Source organism: Halichondria panicea, chromosome 16 (genome assembly GCF_963675165.1).
Source record: "Halichondria panicea chromosome 16, odHalPani1.1, whole genome shotgun sequence".
Taxonomy (NCBI): domain Eukaryota; kingdom Metazoa; phylum Porifera; class Demospongiae; order Suberitida; family Halichondriidae; genus Halichondria; species Halichondria panicea.
In genome coordinates, this window is record NC_087392.1 from 2,665,832 (window position 1) to 2,688,738 (window position 22,907).

Consider the following 22,907-nt stretch of genomic DNA (forward strand, 5'->3'; position numbering starts at 1 on the left):
GTACGTATATACGTTTATAATTGAGGCAATATGAAAATACACAATCATAAATTATATAGTCTGACTACCTATGGCCAACTAATTTTTGATGATGAGTTTATACTGATCTGGGATGGACCTGCATCACCTATGTTATCTAGATCTGTGCCTTTTAGTTTCTGCCGTCTGAATGGAGTATCGTCTTGTTGCGCGTCATGTAGAGGTGCTGAGAAAGTGTCATTCACTGAGATCTTTGAGAGGGACTTGTAAGGGATCTGTAGTGAAGGTCTCTTTGAGGAAGTGGAGACACTATCATCAAGGCTCCTGGCAGGTATATAAATAATGTAGTGTAATATTATGAGAATGCTACATGTACTCAGTATGATTGTATAGCACCACTAGATTATGCACGAACATTTTTAGTTTATAACAGGGATTGGGTGCATACCTTTTCCTCGAAATTGCAGTTATAATAGAGACATTGCTTCCAGACCAATCATGATCTTTTATATTCATTGGAGCTGCTCCGCTTGTGCTGTAACCTCTGTTCACACCAGATCGTTTTTTCCAGAACCTACCCCTGCCTCCAGTTCTTTGTGGCTGTGGGGTGACATGTTTCTTAAACAGATAAATGAGCCGCTCTCGACTTGGCGTGCCATTAGGATAGACAGGTATTGGCACTTTTATGTTACTTAACATGGCCACCAGTGTAGAGTCAGTCATCAGCTCAGGATACTGCAGGTCAATTGCGTGCTTATTAATTGTCTCTTCATCACTCATCAATTTAATTTTCTTGGCAGGCTCTCTAGAGGTATCCGTATCACTCTCTATTGTTTCCACCACAGGAGGTCCCTTGCCTCTGTTTTTAGTCTTTCCCCAAGCTCTTTTCCTTTGTTTTTCATCAGTCATTCTGCTTCAGCGTGTTCTTATGATTCTATTAAATTAACACCAAAGGTCAATAGGTAGGTCAAAATTAGTCTCGAGGCCAGACTCCTCCCGGGGAGAGAGTCTGGCAAACAGAGTCACTTTTCTTGGTTTTCAGACAGTTACAAATGGGCGTGGCGGAAATGGGCGTGGTGACTCCCTGGCACATGTCAGATCACGTGCAAGGGAGTGGTCTGGGGCCAGACTAGGGTCAAAATAGGGTTTACACAGCGCATGCGCATATCTCTGTTGTCTCACGTGTTTTCTTCCTTGACCACGTTGTGTGGAGAGGAGAAATGGGGTTTGAGAAGGTGAGTGTTTTTATGATTAAGTGCATGATAGTACACTTTATGTTATGTTTCTTTCACCCTAACTAAGTAGAGCTATGTCAAATACTGTGCTTAAGTTTCTTTTGGTCATCTTGAGCTCAATACTATTTTTTCACAGCAAATTCTGATTGATGGCAAGGGTCATCTCCTTGGTCGATTGGCATCGATTGTAGCCAAGTGTATACTTCAGGGTCAGAGAATTGTGATTGTACGATGTGAAGATATCAACATCAGTGGGAGCTTCTACAGGAACAAATGTTAGTACCTACCATAAGAGGTCGCTTCGTTCAATTCCTTGTGTGTCGCATGTAGCTATCTACTCGAAAAATATGTATTTTCCCGTGGGCTAGAATCAAGGCTAAGGTATCACTACATTTATTTCCATTAAGCACGCAACATTAAAAAAAAATGTTGCTGTCGCTACTTTTAGAGATCAGAAAATTAAGCTCAAGGGTGTCGCATATTTGGAAGGTCGCCTTAATTAGAGGTATTGCGGTACTTAAACCGTATTTACATGTGTGCATGATGATTTTCACTATAATTATATTATTGTTATAATATCTTCTATTGCAGTAAAGTTCCTCAAATTCCTAAAGCTGCGTTGCAATGTAAACCCCAAACGTGGCCCATTCCATTTCCGAGCCCCAAGCAGAGTCTTCTGGAGAACTGTGCGTGGAATGGTCCCCCACAAGACCAAGAGAGGCGCGGAGGCTCTCAACAGACTCAAGGTGAGTACGTCAAAATTAATTTTCAGTTTCTGTGATGTTTACAAATGCAGGTATTTGAGGGAATCCCACCACCATATGACAAGCAAAAGAGAATGGTGATCCCTAAGGCTCTGAGAGTGCTGAGGTTGAAGCCTGGAAGAAGAGTAAGTCTATGCTGTATAATTACGAGTGTGTTGATACGAGGGCTTTTAGAGTCATTTACATGGCCTTTTCTCATGCCGTGTGTGTGCTATCCCCTCGTGACATTAATTGCTCTCTATTCACTGAGTGGTGCCTGTGTTAGTAGGCCTCTCAGTCACCATGTAGCACACAAATAATTAGTAACTTATGCTTGTAGTTTTAGACTGTTGCAACTTTTTTTGCAGTTTTGTAATATTGGTCGTTTGTCTCATGAGATTGGATGGAAGTACAAAGTAAGTCGTCCTGTAATTGTTGAAACAGGTCACGCAACCACTGTTTCTTTTCTCTCTCTCCCATACACACACACAGGAGGTTGTCAAGACACTTGAAGAAAAGCGAAAGGCACGAGCTCAAGAGTTTTATCAGCGAAAGAAGCAGATACTGGTAAGCTTTTGATGCACTACAAAACATTCCGTTTATTTTCTCTTCCTACAGCGTATAAAAGCCAAGGCTGAGGAGGCAGACAAGCCAAGATTGGAGGACATCAACAAGCAATTGGGGGAGCTGGGATATGCATAAACTGATTGATTTTCTGCATACAATTTCGTGTTGGAATAATACTGTGGATAAGATGTTTATAATTATATTGCAACATTTTGATAGCCTTAATATTGAGAATAATTATAATAACGCTTACAGTGAGTAGTTATACTTTATAGTACATGTACTGTATATAATTTATGACTGATAAAACAAAGATCACAGAAATGTCGAAGGTGTAAATATATTACATGCATGCATTGTTAAAGTCAGAAATGTTATTTTTTCTCTAGCTTCAATTTTGGTGGCTTTAGTCCTGTAGATAAACCTTTGCCTTTCTTTTTCTTTTTAGTTTTACTGTCTTGAAATGATCTCCAGCTGTCCACTCGCTTTGTTCTAGTCTCCTGTAAAAATTCCACACCTTATAAACAGCCAACCTTGTATACATGACTGATGTATACTACAGTACCCCTATTTGCCACCGAAGAAGGCCAGACAACCCCTTAATTAAAAAAAGGCCACTTCTGTATAAGGGCCAAACCTCAAATGGGTGTCTTGTACATAATGTATATAAACTCTCAATAAAATGTGGGTGTGGTTTCCTGTTTGCCCGTTATAAGAGGCAGTTTTGCACAGAGTTGGTCAGTTGGAAGCATGAAGCCTGTCCTCTGTCCTTAAGAAGGTTCCGCTTAGTGGTGGCTTTTGTGTACTTACAATGTAGATAGTGATTTCAATCCGTGCCATAGCTAGTGTCCTTCATAGAGAGGTTGTCCTCTAGTGGGAGGGTCCGTTATGGGTTCCACTGTACTCAGTACCCCTCTGCCACCCCTGATCATGAGAAGGCCAGACACCCAGGTCCAAAATGAACTATACAAAAGAAACCTAAAGGCCACCTCTGTAAAAGGGCCAAACCTTCGTTCCTAAATGGTGTCCCTGTATATAAACCCTCATTATTATGTAAACACACCTCCCACTGTTCCTTCCATTCCTTCTCCTTCTTGGCCTTCTCCTTGATTTCATCCACCTCCTCCCTCTTCCTCTTCCTCTCATGAATGTCTCGCTCTTCCATCGCCTTCTTCTTCAGGTCAAGATCAACAAACAACTTCGTCAGGGTGTTGTTGAAAAAAGTCTTGCACTATAATTATGTGTGGGAGAAGAATGGGTAGGTGTGTATTATACATAGAGATTATAAGGCTACACTGTAAAGCTATTCATGTCTGTTTGTCTGACTGTGTATATTCCAGCTGCAACTGTTGCGATGCGAGTACAGCTATAAAGAGCTTCTATACTTTCCACAAAAATTTAGCTACATATGGTATTTGTGGATTTGCAACTATATAGAGCTTAGACAGTTTTTCGAGTTTATGGCTAGTTTTAATTGAAGGCAGTTTGCAAATTCTTCAATGTTGCCTGTCCGTATAATGAACTTATTGAGCACAACAAGCTTCAAACCAGAGGGTGTGACCGTCACACACTGCATTTTTACTTTAGCCATGCAGTAGCTATTTTACGGGCAGTATTTGGGTGTACAGTGTAAATGGTATATACGTGGTGGGTAATAAATAAAAGTAACCTTATTGAGACACACGGTGAATTCTCTGAATACTGTTGGACAAACATTAGGTAGGGGTGACCATTGACCGTACAACATATGGGAGGAAGCCAGGAGCTTACCTTTTCCGGGTCATCTTCTTCAATAGTTATTTTGCCAGATTTTTTGGCAAGTGCTCGTTTCTCCTCCAGTTTGTGCTCTACAAGAGCCTCAGCCTCCTCTATTACACCTTTACAGTAGGCATACTTCTCCTCATCGTTGAACATCTCATATGCTTTACTCACAGCTGAGGGTGTGGGCGGCTTCATGTGAGCATACACATGATGTGTGCTTTTTCACCCACCATCAAAAGCTAGCTGAGCTCTATCTTTGTCATCTGGGTTCTTGTCTGGATGAACTAGAAAGGAAAGCTGCAAGATGTGTGTACAGTGTGATCACCTTTTTGCACGTAAAGACATTCTTACCTTTCTGTACGTTTTCTTTATTTTATCCAAAGTCAAGTCTGCATCTATCATCAGTACCTAAACATAATTTATGTTCATACAGTGGGCATACGACGAAACAGTAATATGGTATAGGTCAAAGCATAGCCAAACTAGCTTAAGCTGGCTCAACTAAAGTGTTTTCACATACATTGTAAGGATTTAAGTTGCTGTACTTAGACCCCGGTCGGAGAAGCCTGTCAATTTGCTGCACACTTGTCAATACAGAATCTCTCTTCTCAATGGCCTTCACCTACAGTAACATACCATAATACATACCATAATAGTGTCAGAAATAATAACCGATTTTTTCTTATAATTTGTCCACATGGTGCTATAATTTAATACGGCACACAAAGGCACTACTTTATTTTAGCGGCGGGAACATCATTGTGCACTAAATGGGTCTCCAAGCTATTCAGCAATTTGAATTGAATGTGACCGCCACTCTAAATAAAGCGCCATCTAAAGTTAAAGTAGCCAACACAACATTCTCGGTTCTATTTGGGTGCCGAAGAAAAATCAGAACTTTACGTCACACACTACGTCAGGAGCAAATGAGATATCTCTCATCACTCTTGGTAGGTTTATAGTTAGAGTATAGAGCTCCCTATTATATGCCATGTGTACTGTGATATAACTTACCTCATTCATAAACTCTGTAAAGGTGTTTTCTCCACTGCTTCCCTCTCCTCCAGTGGCCATTTTCACTTTTTGCATTTTTCGTTTCTTGAATTTCGTATAATTGGTTATAAATGTACTTTGCACTGTGATCCGCATTTTAATATAAACACTGTACATGTGTACGTACTGGAAATTACAGTACTAATTATTTGCGTGCTGTCATGAAATGCAAGACAACTAGCTGCACAGCATTGCAGTAGCGGGGCTCAGCGCAGCTGTGAATATCTACCTACCTTGAGTCTCTATATATCTCCTGGAGAGAGCCTAAGAGAGTCGTGCTGGGTGAGTTGCTGTGTTTGCAGAGGGGTGCTTTGCCAACAGTTCTCTGGTTGTCAATATAATATCATTATAAATGTTTATTATAGTAAAGCTAGCTGTGGGCACACTGTACTGAGTGAGAGTGTTATTTTTACATGTGCCTGCATGTAGACAAACTGTAAACGGGAAAGTCATAATTGCATGTATATCTTACTTCGATCTTCATAATTTGGCAGGTAGATATGTACCATTTATTGGTCCCTGGGGAAAGTTTTAGTTTCATGCTAAACAGAGTAGTTTGCTGATTTGCGCAATTGCTTTGATCATATCCCCTATTTAGTTTTTGCCAGTTGTACAGCTGTGTGTTGGTACATGGTAGGGCAACGTGTTGTTGGTACTGGAAATGCAGGAAATGCACCTTTGAACATCGCACACAGGTGCTCACAATTGATACCGATAAAAATAATCTGAGGTTACTGTTTGGGAAGTTATGATATCACTGTGGTGTTTGTATGTACTTACCTCATGAACACACCATGTGCACTCACCCACCCACAGATGTGTCCAATCGTTTCCAACGTGATCCCAGTCATTTTGTCGTGATGAGAAGGTTCATCTTGCTTCTGTTGCTAGCCACTCCCCTGTGCAGTGGCTACCAGGTGTACATTGACAGCACTGATCTTGAAGAGTACTTCACTGGAACGTTGCACTTTAGCGATGTGCAAGGTAAAGTGGCAATAAATATCGTACAAAGGTTTGTCTGTGAGAACAGTACTTACTTAAGTGGGTATGTTCTGTTGCTATTCCGATTCCACAAGATTGTGCGTGCAGTTAATGTTAGCAAGTGTGCAGAGCTATTGAATTGGCACGACCAGAGCATGTTGGTAAATATCTTAAGTTTATAGTAACATTCCTAGTTGAAGCCTGTTACTCAGATTCCTGTCTCAGCTGAACGGCAGCCTGCCTGACATTTAATAACACCAACACTGTGCCATTTGCTATTTGTTATCATAACTCGTCTACTAAGCTAACTGCATTATAACTGTGATTAAGCACTGTATAAATATGCTACTTAAAATGCATCAAAGCTCCGTTGTGTGCATACATTACAATTGTAATTGGATGGTTGTGAGAATAATTATCATTTGCATGATGTCTTTTTAAGTAATGTGCAACCTTTATGGCTGTCGTTATAATTGGTAACACTCACCGTTGAGGGATTCCAGACATTCCTAACTCACGGTTTCTTGGTCATTGTGGGGCTCTGGGTTTGTAGCAACTGGGTTTAAGTGTTGCCTCAATAGCTAGATACATACTTCGGAATCAGCCCACTTAGAACATTTAGAGTTGGACGACTGTTGTTTGCATCATTAGTAATTCTTCGGGAGACATGATATCCCCTTCATTAGATCATGAACGCATTCACTTTTGCAGGTCGTACGGCAGTTATTATTGAGAATGGAACATCTCAAATAAAAGCCAATGGCTCCCTCTATCTCGTCAGCTCGAGTGGGACGAAGGATAAATTGCTTCCACCTCTTCCCAGGAGTGTTGATAGTGTAACCGTCACTTGGCTGGCTGGTAATAGTTCAAAGGTGAGAGGATGTTAGCATTGCTAGCCTGACAAAGGTTCAGTGGTTAGTGGGTAGACTCGCAAGCCGTCACTGTTGCACGACGAACAGTAGACTGGACAAACTCCGTGTAGAGACTCGTGCAATGTTTGCCACAATATTTGTGGCAACTCAAGTGGCTAGACCGCATGCGGTTACCACAAGATCATTGATAGTGAGGTGGTAGCACTAGGTATCACATGCAGTATACTGACGTCACGAAAACCGCAAGCCACTGATATGCTGACTGTGCAACACAAGTCTCTACACGGAGTTTGACCAGTATACTGTTCGCCGTGTAAACAGTAACGAGTTGCTAATCTAGTTAGTGGGTATTGGCATTTACTGTGATTATATAATTATAATAATGTTGAGAGGCAAGCTAGTAGTGAACTGTCTGACTGGTTGTAGAGAGACACTCCTAGACATCATCACACAACGTCGTCGTGCATGCTAGAATGGTGCTTACTGTGTTTCGTGTGTGGAGTATATCATTGTATGCATGACGTGATGGTGTCTGCCCCTCTTGCTTGATCAGTGATGTGTGGTGCTGTGTGTGCAGCCCACAGACATTCCCTTTGATTCTGGGCATTGTACTGCTCTTGAATCACAATTCCCTATAGTTTCCCCATTGTGTATTACTCAATCCTGTCATGAATTTCCCCATTATCCGTGGTGTTATCAGCAATCAGTTGGTTTCAATGTGGGCTTGTGCTTATAATGGGAAGGGTACTAGCTGCCGGTCTATCATAGTAGTATCTACCTGTAAATGGGGGGAAATTGTTGTGTACAAGTTAGACTGCCCACACACTTTCCGCTCTGCATAGGCATACATTTATGTTAATTTATCTAAAGGTGAACTATCGGAGGACGTGTGTCCATCTCATATTACATTGTGGCAGGTTGTCAGTTGCTCACTGTGTGAAAACTTCTCCACGTAATTACCAGAACATTGTTGGCATCTGAGCACAACATTCCGCTAACCAATTTGCACGTATCACGTATTTTTGAAATACGTCAGCTAGCTACATGTAGCTAGTACTGTTCATGTCGTATACAGTATGGGTCAATATAAACCCAATCACCCGTAGAGTGTAGTATCCTCCCACCTCGAGCTGCATTAACATCTTTATAAGTCAGCCTTGCCTTGAAAGTTACCCTTTATAGCGAATCGTTACACTCACCTCTCCTAATAGGGAAGATAATGGTACATGTGGTGGTGCAGTCTAAGCATGCATATGTACTCGATCCTGTACTTAACCTGTTAGAAAAGTGCCAGGTATTTGCGTATAATTTTTGTACACAGGATATGCTTTTCATTTTTGTAAGGCCAAAGCTCCCAAAGTGCTGCTAGTGTTGTCTATTGCTGCATCACTTCACATTCTTGGAATGTGGTTGCAACATGTGTACATACGCATAATATATTTGTTTGCTTTATTTAATTATTAGCCTGAGTAGCCTACTCTAGCTGTGTAATGAAGTGTGGGTGTGTGCGTATGGACTTCGCTCATTGTGTGGGTTCTGTGTGTTTGAGTCTTTCTATGTATGTTAGTGAGTTCAAGTGCGTCGTGGTATGCAATTGTCCATTGTTCAATGTCCATTGTTCAATTCTGTAACCATGATGTTTCTTTTCAGCTGACGTGAGCGACGTGAGAGTGGGTCAACGAGGTAGCTATCATGTAGCGTTTACACAACCACAATTATGTAAACAATTGTGTGGCTTGTAAGTCAAGTGGTTGTTTTTACAGGTTATGTATAGTCTGAGTGTTGATCAAGATCCAAGCAACTTCTTTGCTTCCCAACAAATCATAAGCATAAATGCCACCGGAGATATTCCATCACCGAAAAGTGGTGAGTTGATAGTGCAAATCCTTGAGGCCAAATAAGTGTATTGCTACAGTATTAAAGGTGCTCAAAGGTAACTATTCAGCCACTGATCGTTCCAAATATGCCAAACAATTATAGTATCCAAAGTCACCTGCTTTTAAATGTTGAGCTGCACAGTGTATATGCACATTGTGTAGTTGTTTCACACTTATGATCATCTTGTGCAGTGTTCACACTGAATGTAACGTGTGGTAGTGTGCCGGGAGAGGGGGACCTGATGATAGATCTCACAAGCACTGTGAACAACTCCATGCAGCTGCTGACGTCTTTTCTCATCACTAAAGACTGTGGTGAGGGATTCGATACTAATACTTACCATGTAGCTGTTTCAAAGTTGTGCTCTAATAAAATTATGTTCGAATGTTATATTCGAATGTTGGCTAATTTTGTATTGAGAGGTCGCTTAGGTGGTACTGTACAGTGTACTTGTGGTTTCATGTGTAGTTTTGTCATTTGTACGTTTTCTTTACATTTTGCCTTGGCCACCAACACATTGTAATTAAGCAATCAGTGTTAATGACATTGTTTTCAACTCAAAAATGCTTCTAGTCATTAAAAGTCCAGTCGCACAATGGGCTGCCTTGGAAAGTGTGGGTGGAATGATTGATTTATGAATATTCATAGCCACTTATCATAACTTTTCCCATACTTTTAGAAGCTGCCATGACACTGACCGTTGTGTATGCTTAGTGTAACTTGAGAACATTACACGTACAATAACATGTGCATTAATTGTGATATTCCTTGTCTGCAGGCTCTCTACCACCAACAAGTTCGCTGTCTGCAGCAATGTCTCCAACGCTATCACCCACTTCAGCCGTCTTGACCTCCGCTGCCTCAAATTCCATGGGCTACACAGCTGCTGTTACTGCTAGTTTTGTACTGTCCAGTGTTTCTTTAGAGTCAATGACTGCTAATACCCAAACACAGACAGCTGGACTCAGTTCTGTATTTGGCTTTGATTCATCTTCTACTGGTGCCACAATACCAGCCACCAGTTCAGTGATTTTCACTCCAACTCCATCCAACCTTCTCGTGACCTCGTCTATTCAGCTGTTCTCCTCTGACCTCATTTTCACTCCAGCTCCCACCAATTCACAACCTTCTCTCACTAGTAGCTTGACCTTTTCCCCGGCCCAAACTAATGCTCCTTCCCTCACAAGCTCAATACATGCTAGCAGTCCGCCTGTCACAATGATGAGCTCTTCTCCTGGAATGCTAATTAGTCCCAGCCAGAGTTCGGAGATTGTCTCCAAAACTATACAGAGCAGTGTGTATTATTCTCCAGAAATAACTTCACTTGTATATACCACATCATTCGCTACCACTAAAAGCATTTTAACAGAAGTGCCTACATTGACTCAATTAGTAACAGAAGCCACTCCCGAGATTATGAAAACCACTTCTATGTCAACAAGAGCTGTGCCATCCACTGCGGTACCAACAAAAGTGCTGACATCCACTCAAGCATCAAAAGAAGTGCTAACATCCACTGAGATACCAACAGAAGTACCAAAGTCCACTAACGTACTGACTTCCACTGCGGTACCAACAGAAATGCTGACGTCCACTGCGGTACCAACAGAAATGCTGACACTGACGTCCACTGCGGTATCAACAGAAATGCTGACGTCCACTGCGGTATCAACAGAAATGCTGACGTCCACTGCAGTACCAACAAAAATTCTGACGTCCACTGCGGTACCAACAGAAATGCTGACGCTGACGTCCACTGCGGTATCAACAGAAATGCTGACGTCCGTGATACCAACAGAAATGCTGGCGTCTACTGCGGTACCAACAAAAATGCTGACACCCACTGCGGTATCAACAGAAATGCTGACGTCCACTGCGGTACCAACAGAAATGCTGACGTCCACTGCGGTACCAACAGAAATGCTGACACCCACTGCGGTATCAACAGAAATGCTGACGTCCACTGCGGTACCAACAGAAATGCTGACACCCACTGCGGTAACAACAGAAATGCTGACGTCCACTGTGGTATCAACAGAAATGCTGACGTCCGTGATACCAACAGAAATGCTGACTTCCACTGTGGTAACAACAGAAATGCTGACACCCACTGCGGTAACAACAGAAATGCTGACGTCCACTGCGGTATCAACAGAAATGCCAACAGAAATGCTGACTCCCACTGCGGTATCAACAGAAATGCTGACACCCACTGCGGTATCAACAGAAATGCTGACGTCCACTGCGGTATCAACAGAAATGCTGACATCCACTGCGGTATCAACAGAAATACTGACGTCCACTGTGGTAACAACAGAACTACTGAATTCCACTGCGAATTCCACTCCGGTACCAACAAAATTACTGACATCCACTCCTGTACCAACAAAAGTTCTAACATCTACTGCGATACCAACTGAGTTTGTCACATCCACTTCAACAGTTTTGACACCCAGTCCTACATTTGTGTCTTCCCCAGTGATAACTATGAGCTCCTCACCACTAGATATGTCTACCATACTCTCGACCTCAATGTCCAGTTTTATAGAATCAAGTTTGTTACCGTCTTCGTCAATCTCAAGCTTTGTTACCACATTAATACCATTGTTATCATCGTCTGCTTCAACACCATCTGCTATGCCAACCTTTACCAATGTACCAATGTCACATTCTGTGTTTACCTCAAGCTATTCACGGTCTCTATCATTATCAAGTGGTTCAATACCAATCTCACCATCTTTATCAAGCTCTGGTGTGCCAGTACCATCTTTAACTTTAGCAGCACCATCAGTCACAATGTCAAGGCCGTTATCCATTTCGAGCTTACCGCGGTCTTTATCCTTATCACAAATCTCGGACTTTGTTATGTCAACACCATCATTTTCTAGTTTAATTGTGTCGACACCGTCTTTGTTGATGTCAAGTTCAATGTTATCTCCGTCATCAACTGTGTCATTTTTGTCATCATCCTCTGGTTCCACCAGTGAGCCTACAGGGACCGATCTCACACCCAGTAGCCCTGTCCTCTTCACCCTTCAGCTAACCAATTCTCGGCATCCCCTATCGACTAACTCCTTGCCACCTGGGGCGTCCCCTGAACCCAATGAAACCGACAATGGAACAGGAATCCCAACTAAAGGTGGGTGCATGGGTGATTGTTATTTTCAATTTTGCTAAGTTATATTTCAATCAATGTGGTATGTGGTTGCTGACATTGCTAGTTTAATTGCACAACATGTACAATACAGTACAGCTGCTCGCTTATCATAATTGGCATGTAATGCCTGTCCATCCCTCTCATACCATCCCTGGGTGTGTCGCTTGCATAGTGCTCCATACTAACTTTATGTGAGCACTGTTGTAAGGAAGTGCCAGCACATTTTTATGGTTCTGGTCTCTTAAATATATAATTCCTAGCCTCATTTGTACACCTGGGATATCGCAACAGCATTATAATGGCTTCTATTATACAAGTTCCAACTATTCCTTATTTAGTCTAGGATATATATCCCAGTCATTCCCTTTTCGAATAGGTTTGCCATGATGGCCACTTTCCATCTCTGGTGCGGCATGATATCGCACTAACTAAAGGGAGGGGCTGCTCGCATCTAGGCGACACTTGTATGTTCACAGTCAGCTAGTGGCTATTTGAGGTGGACACTTGAGGATAGGCCAGTATGCCAGTATGGGTCATATCTTTACTAACAAATTAATGTTTCTGTTTATGTTTGATGTAGAGCCTGAGCTGATGACTATACTTCTGATAGCGTTTGCTCCAGTGGTAGCAATACTACTACTTTGCATTATCCTAATATTCTGCTGCATATGCTGTATCCGTCGTAAGAAGAAGAAGACCAAACAGTAAGTTACTGACTGGCCCACATGCGCTAATTTAAAACTTGATCATTGAGTTTTAATGTTGCCATTTCTTACATACTTCACTGCAGTAGCTTCAATGATGACCCTGCGGACCTACCAGTGTCCATAGCAGAGTCCAATTTTGTGTTAGGAGCCGATGACTTCGAGGCATCTACCAAGAAAACTGAGGCACCTATTTCTCTATGGACGAGTGAGTGTTGTTTACCTGATGACCCTTTACCAGATACATTCTACTGCTCACATCTCGAATATTGAAGAGATGATCCTTTACCTTTGTGCTGACACATTGCTGCAGGTCTTCCTTGGGGTGTAGTTTCCACTCTTCCTAAAGTAGTTCAGGGAACAATTCACCCATACACTGTTGACAGAAGATCACTCAGTATACTATCAACCATCCACAGAGGTAACTAGAAGCAAGCGTTTGTGTTGTACATGTGATTAGTTCCATTGATTTGCAGGGACGTATGGGTGCATTGTGAATGGCCAAATGAGTGTGGACCGCACTGATCTTGTGGACGGGTACAAGGGAGTCATGATGAAAATGCTTATAGGTGATCCCATGTAACAACACACTCAGCTAGACATTAAATACACGCTTGTATATTAATTTCCATGCTGCTGACACACTGAGACATGTGTACATGCAAGACCCACATGCAAGACCCACATGTACATATGCCTCGGTCCCATGTCTACACTCTTTAGACCTACCGTATAGCGGCAAGCTCAGGATAGTGACGTTGAATCTTGCGGTAGAATAATTTCTTAGTTTTAATTTCGTATGATATGCTCTACAATACAAAATATACGAAAATTTCCACCATACGAAAATAACCCACAATACAGTACAATGTATATACACTTGTAATGAAACTCTCCCACCAATGCATAATTATATAGGTTTCCAGCAAAATACAGGGCATCACCAGGAGATTGCCAAGTTCCTCGAGTATGCCACTATTATGCGTGATCTTGACCACCCCAACATTTCCAAGGTGATGAATGTGAGCGTAGAGGACAACTTAGCGCCACTGGTCCTCTACCCGATAGTGGAGTACGGGAACCTGCACACCTTCCTCACCTTTTGCCGAGTCTCACCCAACGAGAGTCCTCTCAATGTAAGCACCTACGTGTACATGTACGTGTACATACATTCTATTGTGATATGATGTAAAAGTTATTTTAGGCACCGTTATAAATTTGTCACAACTTTCACATTTTATAGGTTTAGTGACTCTAGGTAGGTATGGTGTATTTAGTTGGTGTGTGGAGTGTTTAATTGTGGGCCTTGCTTACACAATCGTGAAAACTGCCATAGGCTGATGACTCACCGGAGTACCGTGGCTATGTACGAGCAAATGAGAACCTGGTATGGTGTGTGCCACTGAGGAGTGTTTAGTATGCTGTAGTGACAGTAGAATGGGAACCTGGTATGGTGTGTGCCACTGAGGAGTGTTTAGTATGCTGTAGTGTCAGTAGAATGGGAACCTGGTATGGTGTGTGCCACTGAGGAGTGTTTAGTGTGCTGTAGTGACAGTAGAAGTATCTAGCTAGCATTAGCGGAGGGATAGCATAGCTAGAATTGTAAGAGAGTGATAGTAGTACTAGCTGGCTGAGAGGATTATATAAGTACATATATGTATTTTATATTCAGCTCTATATTCAGCTCTGCTTTTGTGTGAGCTACGTATGTTCTGGGTTTTGTACTCTTGTCGTGGTATTCACTACTGCTACATATTCAGTAATTGTCTGACATTGTTATTTAGAACAACTGTCATTGTTCTCTTTCATTGTTATCCTTTATTTCACAGCCGGTGACATTTCAGTACAAGGTAAACTTTGGACTCCAGGTGGCATACGCGATGAAATACCTCAGTGACAAGGGGGTGGTTCATCCTGACCTAGCACTCAGGAACTGCTTGTGAGTCACCTGTGTACCTGTTCACAGTACTAGTAGCACTAAAGCTTCGGTGTGGTACATGTACATGTATGTATGCATGCTGGCACAAGAAAATACAGTAGTGCGTTACGTTCACATATGAAATGTTAAAACACAGTACATGTACCTACTGGGAACTGTTTCTTAGGGATACCACACATAAATGTATTATGTATGCAGGCTGGACACTAATTACCTGGTGAAAGTTAGTGATGGAGCCCTCTCTCAGGAGTTCTTCCCCAATTGTTATCACGTCATCAAGGGGGCTCTGAGGCCTGTGAGGTGGGCTGCCCCTGAGACATTCGCTGAGGGACTCTGTACATCACAAAGCAACGTGGTTAGTATTATGACTGGCTCTTTGTACTTTATAGTGTGTAATGAAGGTAGTTTCTACAGTGTTACTAATGAGGACACTGTGTTTTCTTGGTTTCTCTACATGAGAAGCATTATTGTACAGTTAACCCTGTAGTCACCTCGACACATTTTGTTAACTCTTTGTTGTTCAATTCTGTCAATTTACTATCTCTCTCTTATTTCCCTCGTCAGTGGTCTTATGCTGTGACTCTATGGGAGATAATGACTAAGGCTGAGTTCCCATACAGAGAGGTGGATAATAACAGGAGCATCCCCTCTCACCTCATGATGGGGGCCAGGTTGGAGCAGCCTCCTGACTGCCCAAATTACCTGTAAGTAACCTTAGTCCTGTACACTTCCCTGAGTGTTTATGTCGAACCGTATGAAGATTGAACTGTTTGCTCATGCCTGCACTTACATATGTCCTATTGTCTTCTTTGTAGGTATGAGTTGATGCAAGCTTGCTGGGAAAGTAAAGCTGAACAGAGACCCAATTTTGGCTACCTTCACAGTCGAATTGAGCAGATTAATCAACAGCTAGCAATGGTTCAGGACGAATCACCCTTATCTACAAGAGTGGATGGACAATTGTACAGTCGGGAGAACTCCCAGGCGAGCTTAGATCACCCTTCCTCCCACCAATCACGACGCAAACGAAGTGGACGAAGCAGTTTATCAAAGAACAGTCCCTCAATCATGCGGAGGAGTATCAACAGCCGAGTGAGCGCAGCTGGCTCTGAGCATCTCAGTCTGACGTTTAGCGTGCTGAGTGGTGACCTGAGCGGCGAGTCTTCTAGTGAGGGGGAGGAGGGGCCTGAAATGCTGTCTCCGTTGGCAGAATCTGTGGTTTACCAGATGATACCGTCTCTCCTCAAAGATGACCCTGAAAACGACGTGAAACACTTGCCTACTACCTCACCTATGAATCTCGTTAATTCTTTCCTGGACTCTAGTAACAAAAACACAATCGAACTTAAAACTTCAAATTATGCACCTACATGTATTCCGTCAACATTAATCAGCCCAGCACCCACTACACCCTCCACTGTCACAACTCGACTCACCCCCTGGGAGACGAATTCCTACACCTCCAGTCAGTTTGCACCATCGACTCTTCGAAGTGACGACTCAGCAAGCACCCAACGTGCGGCATCTTCTCCGAGCCCTGATCTCACCAGCAAATCATCAATGTTTGGCGAGGACACAAACTCAAACCCTCGATTCAGCTACATATCTCACTCTAATGCAGACACAGTCAGTAAAGCATCTATCAGCGAATCAGTGGGTGCATCAAATCCAGGTATGGATGACTGCCCTCAACCACCACCTAACCAAAACTCAAATATGCACACCCATAGTAACGGGCATCCAAAAATAAATGGGGCAGTTTTGAATCACAGCCTTGAAAGAATTGCTGACGCAGCAGACTCCAGTGAAGTGAACACCAATGATATTAACGACTACGAGGGCACGCACAGTGATACCAAGTCATCAGTGAAACCACCGACTGGTGGTGATAGAACTTCTCTAGGTCTTACTGACCTTTCCAGTGACCTAATGGCAACTTTTGATAGCTGGAATCTTTAGTGTTTTTACACCATTTTTTGTTTTGAGCTGAATTTCCACTGTTTTTATATATAATGTTCGTGTGTATAATTATGGTGCAGGGTAATTTCAATGGGATTTCAATATAACAACAGAAATCATGCAGCTGGACTACTGATCACATGCATTGAAAGGACATACAAATAATACTGACAATATAATTATCATGCAGTTAAAATGGCTAAATGATCAATCATAATCTTTTTATTGCAATATAATTATCTGCACATACTTATAAAACAACAACATACAACATACATAATTTATATACGCCTATAATTATACATGTTTTTTTATAGCTAATTATAATTAACTACACGAACGTTTCAGAGTAACAAACAATATTATATACAAACGCTTTACACAAGAGGGAATTTATCAGGGGCTTTAAGACGAGTGGTCTCTTCATAACAATCAGGACATAAATTTCTCAGGTCACGATATCCTTTGAATGAGCAGCCAGGAGTTGCACATAGTAGCTTTTCAAACGCACCTCCTCCTCCACCAACAGCTCCACCAACGGCTCCTCCAACTGTTTGTTGACGAGGCGGCTCCATATTCACTCCAAATGGCACTTCACCTTGTGAGGGTCGTGGTGGTATGTCGGGGGAAAGAGCTTGTTGGTTGAGGTGGTTTCGATATCCACCTTGTGCTCCAACATATCCAGGGTCTTGAATTTGGTGGGGAGGTGCTCTCTGCTGCTGCTGCTGCGGGGGGTTTTCATACTGGTCATATGAGATACCCCGTCCATGAGGCGGAAGGCCTTGATTCTGGCCAGTAAATGGTTGATTTCCATACTGAGAGCCACCTTGTGTGAGAGGTAAAAATGGTTGATTTCCATATTGAGGGCCACCTTGTGTGAGAGGTACACCACCTTGACCTTGCATCCTGCCTTCAAGCTGCTGCTGATAGTTGGGTTGAGTGGGCTGTCCTTGAGGCGTGGACATCACTGGATGTTGTTGTGTCAGCATTTTTTGGGTAATTTCGGCATGCGTTCGACAGAGGACATTAGAGCCAGTATCCCTATTTCCTGTACACACAAAGCACTGTGTGCCTCCCCCTGACACACTCATACCTTCCATTGCAGCGTTGAGGTGCATAATTGGAGCAGTGGCCATTCCTCTAGTACCTTGAGTATTTCGTCTCGGCTTGGGGATGGGTCTTTCACTTTGCTGAGGATAAACAGGATGTTGTTGAGTGGCAGCGTAAGTACGACCAGTGTGCATGTTGCAATTATCACAAAATCCATTCTGTGTTCGCAATCCTCTGCAGTCAATGTTCATGCACTTTTCGTATTGCGGTTGATATACAGGGGCTGTCTTCTGGCGTGGCAGCTGATTTGTAACGCATACATTGCATAAACCATGAACGTCAGCATAGTTAGCGCAATCTTTCGTTTGACACTGTTCATAAATTGGCTTTTGAACAAACTGTTCTGTTCGAGTCTCGGTCTTCGTCTTTTCCATGAAGCAGGTGGAACACAAACCACCATACTCTTGGTCCGCATAAAATGTCCTACACTGAGGACATTTGCCATCGGCACAGTGGGATTGAGCACTTGGCTGGGGAGGTTGCTGCTGTACGTTCCTGTGCGGTTGAGCACTTGGCTGGATATGTTGTTGCTGTACGTTCCTGATACGCTGTTCAAACTGAGCGGGCTTGGGGGGTGGAGCTTGGGGTTGACTAGCTGCCTGAAAGCCCTGAGCTGGAGACTGGTCTACTTCTTTCAGTATTCGTTCCATGTCTCTCTCAAAGCATTTCGAGCAGTAAAAAAGAGTATCTGCGGTTCCAAAAAACTCACAGTTGGGAGTGGGGCAATTTTTTCTGGCATTTCGATCTTGTGCTATCGGTGGCTGCTCTGTATTAGGTGGCCCTGGAATGGTTTCATAGATGTGATTATCTTTTCCAGGAGAGGGATCCAAGCTACCTCCTTGGTAGCATGTTTCACACATGCCAAGGTAGTTAGGATGTCCTGGGTTGGAGCATTTGGGGCACTTGATTGAGCCAGAATTGTTTGGACTGTTACCACCACCGTTGCTAAAGTTTTGTTGTGGTGGGGCATTCAATTCGTTTTGAGAATATTTTCTTTCAGTGGCACTAGCAACTTGCCTCTCCTTCTGCAGACATCCCGAGCACATTCCAACTTCGGAACCAGGGTCAGCGTATGCTCCACAATCATTAATGCACTTCTGCCCTCCATTTGGAGGACTTGGCTGAAAGTTCTGACGAAATTGCTGTTGTTGTTGACCACCATGTTGGACATCTTGTTCGTTTCGTAACTGTTTCTCGTGGCACTGATAGCACAAACCGCCCTTGTGAGGGTCCCCCTGCATTCCACAATGATTAATACATTTCTGATTGTTTCCGTGCTTCTGTGGAGACGATTGTTTGGAATAAAACATGTCTTCTTCATTTCTAGCAGATTGCTGGGGTTGCTGTGCCTGGTAGTTCTTGTAGCAACGTGAGCACATGCCTGCTTTCTCAGGGTCCCCATATGAACCACAATTGTTGATGCACTTTGGCCTGTCTTGATCACCAACAGTAGTTGAAGATGACACATGAACAGAACGTCGTTTAGGTTGGGCTGGATTTGGTTGACGAGAATCGTAAGGTTGGGGTTGCCCTGTGCGTTTTTGCGGCTGATTCCCGAAATGAGCTTCACTACATGCATCAATAAATCCTGATAGAAGTGGTTTCAAATAAGCTGGTCTTTCAGCAATTGATAACTGTGCACAGACAATGCTTTTACTCGTAATAAATGGATCACCCACAGATGAGATTCTGGTGGTACGGAGGTAGTCCATAATGAGAGCAGGCGGTTCTTCCATTTTGAGGGTAAATCGAACTGGGAGCACCTCACCGTGAACGTCTGTCAGCGGAAGAGTAAACATACCTTGGCTGTACTCAGAATGGTACTCAATAGCAACCAAGGCAACAAAGTGACCTCCAATGTAGGCCAGAGGTAGTGGATTCTTCTTACACGAGCTCGATTCCCATAGCAGTGGAAGATAGATGCCGTGAAAGTTGATTTGCTGTAGCGTGCCACCAGTAGCTTGAGATCGTATCTTCGGAGCTGCATACATTATGATCGGTCGACGAAGAACGTTGGCAAGCACAAAAATGTGGAAATCGTCAAGGCTTTCCAAAGGCTGTCCATGAGGGGTGTCTAGTGATGCTTGAGAAACCACCATTCGCCACTCTTTATCCCACTGATGATCTTCCAGCTCTATCCCCATTTGAAGATTTTCAATGCCCCGGCTATGCTTCCATCGACGATGCAGTTGGGTGCTGCTAGAATTTGCAAGTGCTGTGTGGACAGCTCGACGAAGAGCAAAATTTCGATCTTGAAATCCCCACATACTCAGAGATGCGGAATGGAGGAGACAGTTGCCATCTCCAGTGGTGATGAGGGGCACCAGGCGAGTTGCCGATCGACACCAGTTCAGGCATTTTTCTTGTTCAAGGTTCTGTTGTACACCCTTGTCAATCAAACGATCAAACACGAACTGTTGGAAATCGGGAGGGTAAGCATCTAGGTTTGGTAGTGTGAGAGTGAAAATTGGCACAGTTGCAAAGAAGTTTGTTCCTCCAGGTGGTGCTTGAATTACCCAGTCTTGTTGAATGACTGATCGACATTGGCTAGTCTTTTCCAAGTCTGTTGATGAGATACTTCGAGGGAGAGATTTTTGCCGTAGCCGAGGGACAGGAGGTGCACCTTGCTGGTTGCCATAGTGGGATTGCTGGGGGATGGCCCTTTGGTTGCCATTTTGAGAATTTTGGCCAGCAGCTTGCTGATTATCATACTGAGGCTGTTGTTGCACAATATTTTCTTGGTTGCCGTAGTGAAGCTGCTGTCGACTCACAGGTTCTTGGTATGGTACACCAAACGGAGGTTGCTGTTGGTTGCCATGTTGAGGCTGCTGTCGACCCATAGCTTGGTTACCATACTGAGGTTTCTGCTGCCCTTGGTTGACGTTCTGAGGCTGTTGTCGACCAATAGGTCCTTGGTTACCATACGGAGGTTGCTGTTGTAGCATAGGTTCTCCGAAGCTATGCTGAGGCTGTTGTCGACCCATAGGTCCTTGGTTACCATACTGAGGTTGCTGTTGCCCTATAGGTTCTTGATTGCCGTGTTGAGGCTGTTGTCGACCCATAGGTTCTTGGTTACCGTACTGAGGTTGCTGTTGTAGTCCGGGGCCATGAGGATGTTGTCGACTCATAGATTCTTGGTTACCATATTGGGGTTGTTGTTGTTGTCCCAAAGGATCTTGGTTTCTATATTGCTGTCGTTGCACATATTGAGATGGTTGATAATCCACACCTGGCTGATGAGGATGCTGTTGACCAAGCACTTGCTGGTTGCCATATTGACTTTGTCGATCCATAGGTTGCTGGTTGTCATAAAAAGCTTGAGACCTGCCGCCTGGGGGGTTGTCATGTTCATTCCTGTGCTGATGCTGCTGAGGAGGGGGTCCTTGGTGACGCTGGGGCTCACGCTGCTGTCCTGAGTGGTATTGAGCAGCCATGATATATCACCAAAGTCACAACCTTTTATGGGATTCGCTGGTTCTGACACCAACACACACTAGTACCGCTTCAATGAGCAACGTAATTTAGATATGGAGGAGCTTTATTCTTGCACTGCAGACCTGATCACAACCTGCAGCAATTAGTAAATAAAGCGCTGTTAGAATATTAATGGGAGCTAATATCACGTTGTCAAGTTATATAAGCATTCACAGATGTACAGTTATGATTGTATTCTCAAGGTATAATTTGGTAAGGGTCATCCTGATATAAAACATATACCGTACACATACAGTGTACATGTAGTAATAATATAGTAATTATGTCTTATATCACGTTGTCAAGCTATATAAGCATTCACAGATGTACAGTTATTGTCAAGCTGTTATTGTAATAATTAGACAACCATAAAATATTATGCATTTTTATAAGGCTCCGAAAACATGACGCGACATTTATTTATACGATCAACTTATTTCCATCGCCGCGATTTCAATGGGGATTGTAAGACCTCGAACTAATTGTGCAATACAAAATGTGATAGCCGCTCGAATAAATAGCATTAGCTAGTATCACGTATTATTTCTAGCACTAGGTACAGCATGAATCCTCGTGTGGTATGCAATACTATTATACAGGCTGCTCGCTCTCGAGCTTGTTTCCTTACAATTATCAATCTCATGCTATAACTACATGTAGTCTCATGCTATTATCTCTATTATATACACTCACTCACCACAATATCACTAACTGGCAGATTTGTTCTTTGAGTTAGAAAATTTCAACCATCGACATCCGAGTCGTACTGAAGAGATAATCATAAAAACAACCATTTGAAGCAGAAAACAAAACAGAGGAGATAAGGTTCTACATTTTTTGTAGCAGTCAGTATGTACGAGCACATCAGATATAAGACCGACCCATTTAATAATGTAAATACAATGATTCGATGATAGGAGCATAAATCTGAATGGTTGTACAGCTCAGTACAGGGGTGTGGCTGTATCTCATAGTTTGTTTCACTATATTATACCACATTCTTAGTCGAACTCCCAATTTATTGTCAGAGGCTCTCTCAGGGCAAAATCAAGGAGATCAAAGACTAGTAGATATACCTACACAGTACTGGTAGTTTACGTTTTACATGACCAACTTTATATACCTGTACACCTAATTACAACGTATGAGCCTAGCCTAGCCTATAGATATATACATATAATTATACCTGCTTTCAAGAGAGTAGAATTTGTCAAAGCACTTTAATAATGCAGTCGCGCACACCTCATGTGATTTGTATTAACAGACTATCAATGAAGACGTAGACATACGTATATACAATATAATCAGCTCGGGAAAGAACCCGGGACTTTCCTGCTACACAATAATTAATTATGGTAAGCATAGGTCACGCCCACAAAACTTTTTACTGCGCATGCGCGAGAATGGACAAGGTACATGTACAATGGAAAACACACTTGCAAAAATCACTTAGAATTGTTGTGCGTGTGTGTAGTAACACCCTTTTTTCTTCTAC

The 22,907-nt window shown here is 42.8% G+C and overlaps 4 protein-coding genes across 6 annotated transcripts; 2 read left to right on the forward strand and 2 right to left on the reverse strand.

Annotated features, from left to right (window-relative positions):
- Positions 1 to 1,052: 1,052 nt before the first annotated feature.
- LOC135350087 (large ribosomal subunit protein uL13-like) lies at positions 1,053 to 2,740 on the forward strand. The gene is made up of 7 exons (XM_064548798.1): positions 1,053 to 1,214; positions 1,351 to 1,489; positions 1,806 to 1,960; positions 2,011 to 2,103; positions 2,326 to 2,373; positions 2,450 to 2,524; positions 2,576 to 2,740. Exons 1-7 carry the CDS (start codon positions 1,200 to 1,202, stop codon positions 2,657 to 2,659), a joined length of 609 nt encoding a protein of 202 aa, XP_064404868.1. The 5' UTR covers positions 1,053 to 1,199; the 3' UTR covers positions 2,660 to 2,740.
- Positions 2,741 to 2,805: 65 nt separating this feature from the next.
- LOC135350078 (dnaJ homolog subfamily C member 8-like) lies at positions 2,806 to 5,435 on the reverse strand. Its single transcript, XM_064548789.1, has 7 exons — positions 5,300 to 5,435; positions 4,806 to 4,907; positions 4,637 to 4,693; positions 4,516 to 4,582; positions 4,295 to 4,458; positions 3,588 to 3,755; positions 2,806 to 3,024 (listed from the first exon to the last, which is right to left on the reverse strand). Exons 1-7 carry the CDS (start codon positions 5,432 to 5,434, stop codon positions 2,899 to 2,901), a joined length of 819 nt encoding a protein of 272 aa, XP_064404859.1. The 5' UTR covers position 5,435; the 3' UTR covers positions 2,806 to 2,898.
- A 22-nt stretch (positions 5,436 to 5,457) lies between these two features.
- On the forward strand, positions 5,458 to 16,913 carry LOC135350031 (mucin-2-like). 3 transcript variants are annotated; one of them, XM_064548718.1, is made up of 16 exons: positions 5,458 to 5,620; positions 6,155 to 6,322; positions 7,031 to 7,191; positions 8,955 to 9,057; positions 9,261 to 9,383; positions 9,848 to 12,208; positions 12,807 to 12,930; positions 13,017 to 13,138; positions 13,244 to 13,351; positions 13,407 to 13,499; positions 13,849 to 14,066; positions 14,267 to 14,317; positions 14,760 to 14,869; positions 15,068 to 15,224; positions 15,434 to 15,573; positions 15,685 to 16,913. In XM_064548718.1, the coding sequence occupies exons 2-16, from the start codon at positions 6,199 to 6,201 to the stop codon at positions 16,826 to 16,828; spliced, it is 5,139 nt and encodes a 1,712-aa protein (XP_064404788.1). In that variant the 5' UTR covers positions 5,458 to 5,620; positions 6,155 to 6,198; the 3' UTR covers positions 16,829 to 16,913. The 3 variants fall into 3 exon arrangements, with proteins under 3 accessions (XP_064404788.1, XP_064404789.1, XP_064404790.1); XM_064548719.1 differs by having other exon boundaries at positions 13,020 to 13,138; XM_064548720.1 differs by lacking the exon at positions 14,267 to 14,317.
- A 115-nt stretch (positions 16,914 to 17,028) lies between these two features.
- On the reverse strand, positions 17,029 to 22,717 carry LOC135350032 (tumor necrosis factor alpha-induced protein 3-like). Its single transcript, XM_064548721.1, has 3 exons — positions 22,599 to 22,717; positions 22,110 to 22,178; positions 17,029 to 21,506 (listed from the first exon to the last, which is right to left on the reverse strand). Exon 3 carries the CDS (start codon positions 21,370 to 21,372, stop codon positions 17,206 to 17,208), a length of 4,167 nt encoding a protein of 1,388 aa, XP_064404791.1. The 5' UTR covers positions 21,373 to 21,506; positions 22,110 to 22,178; positions 22,599 to 22,717; the 3' UTR covers positions 17,029 to 17,205.
- Positions 22,718 to 22,907: the final 190 nt, after the last annotated feature.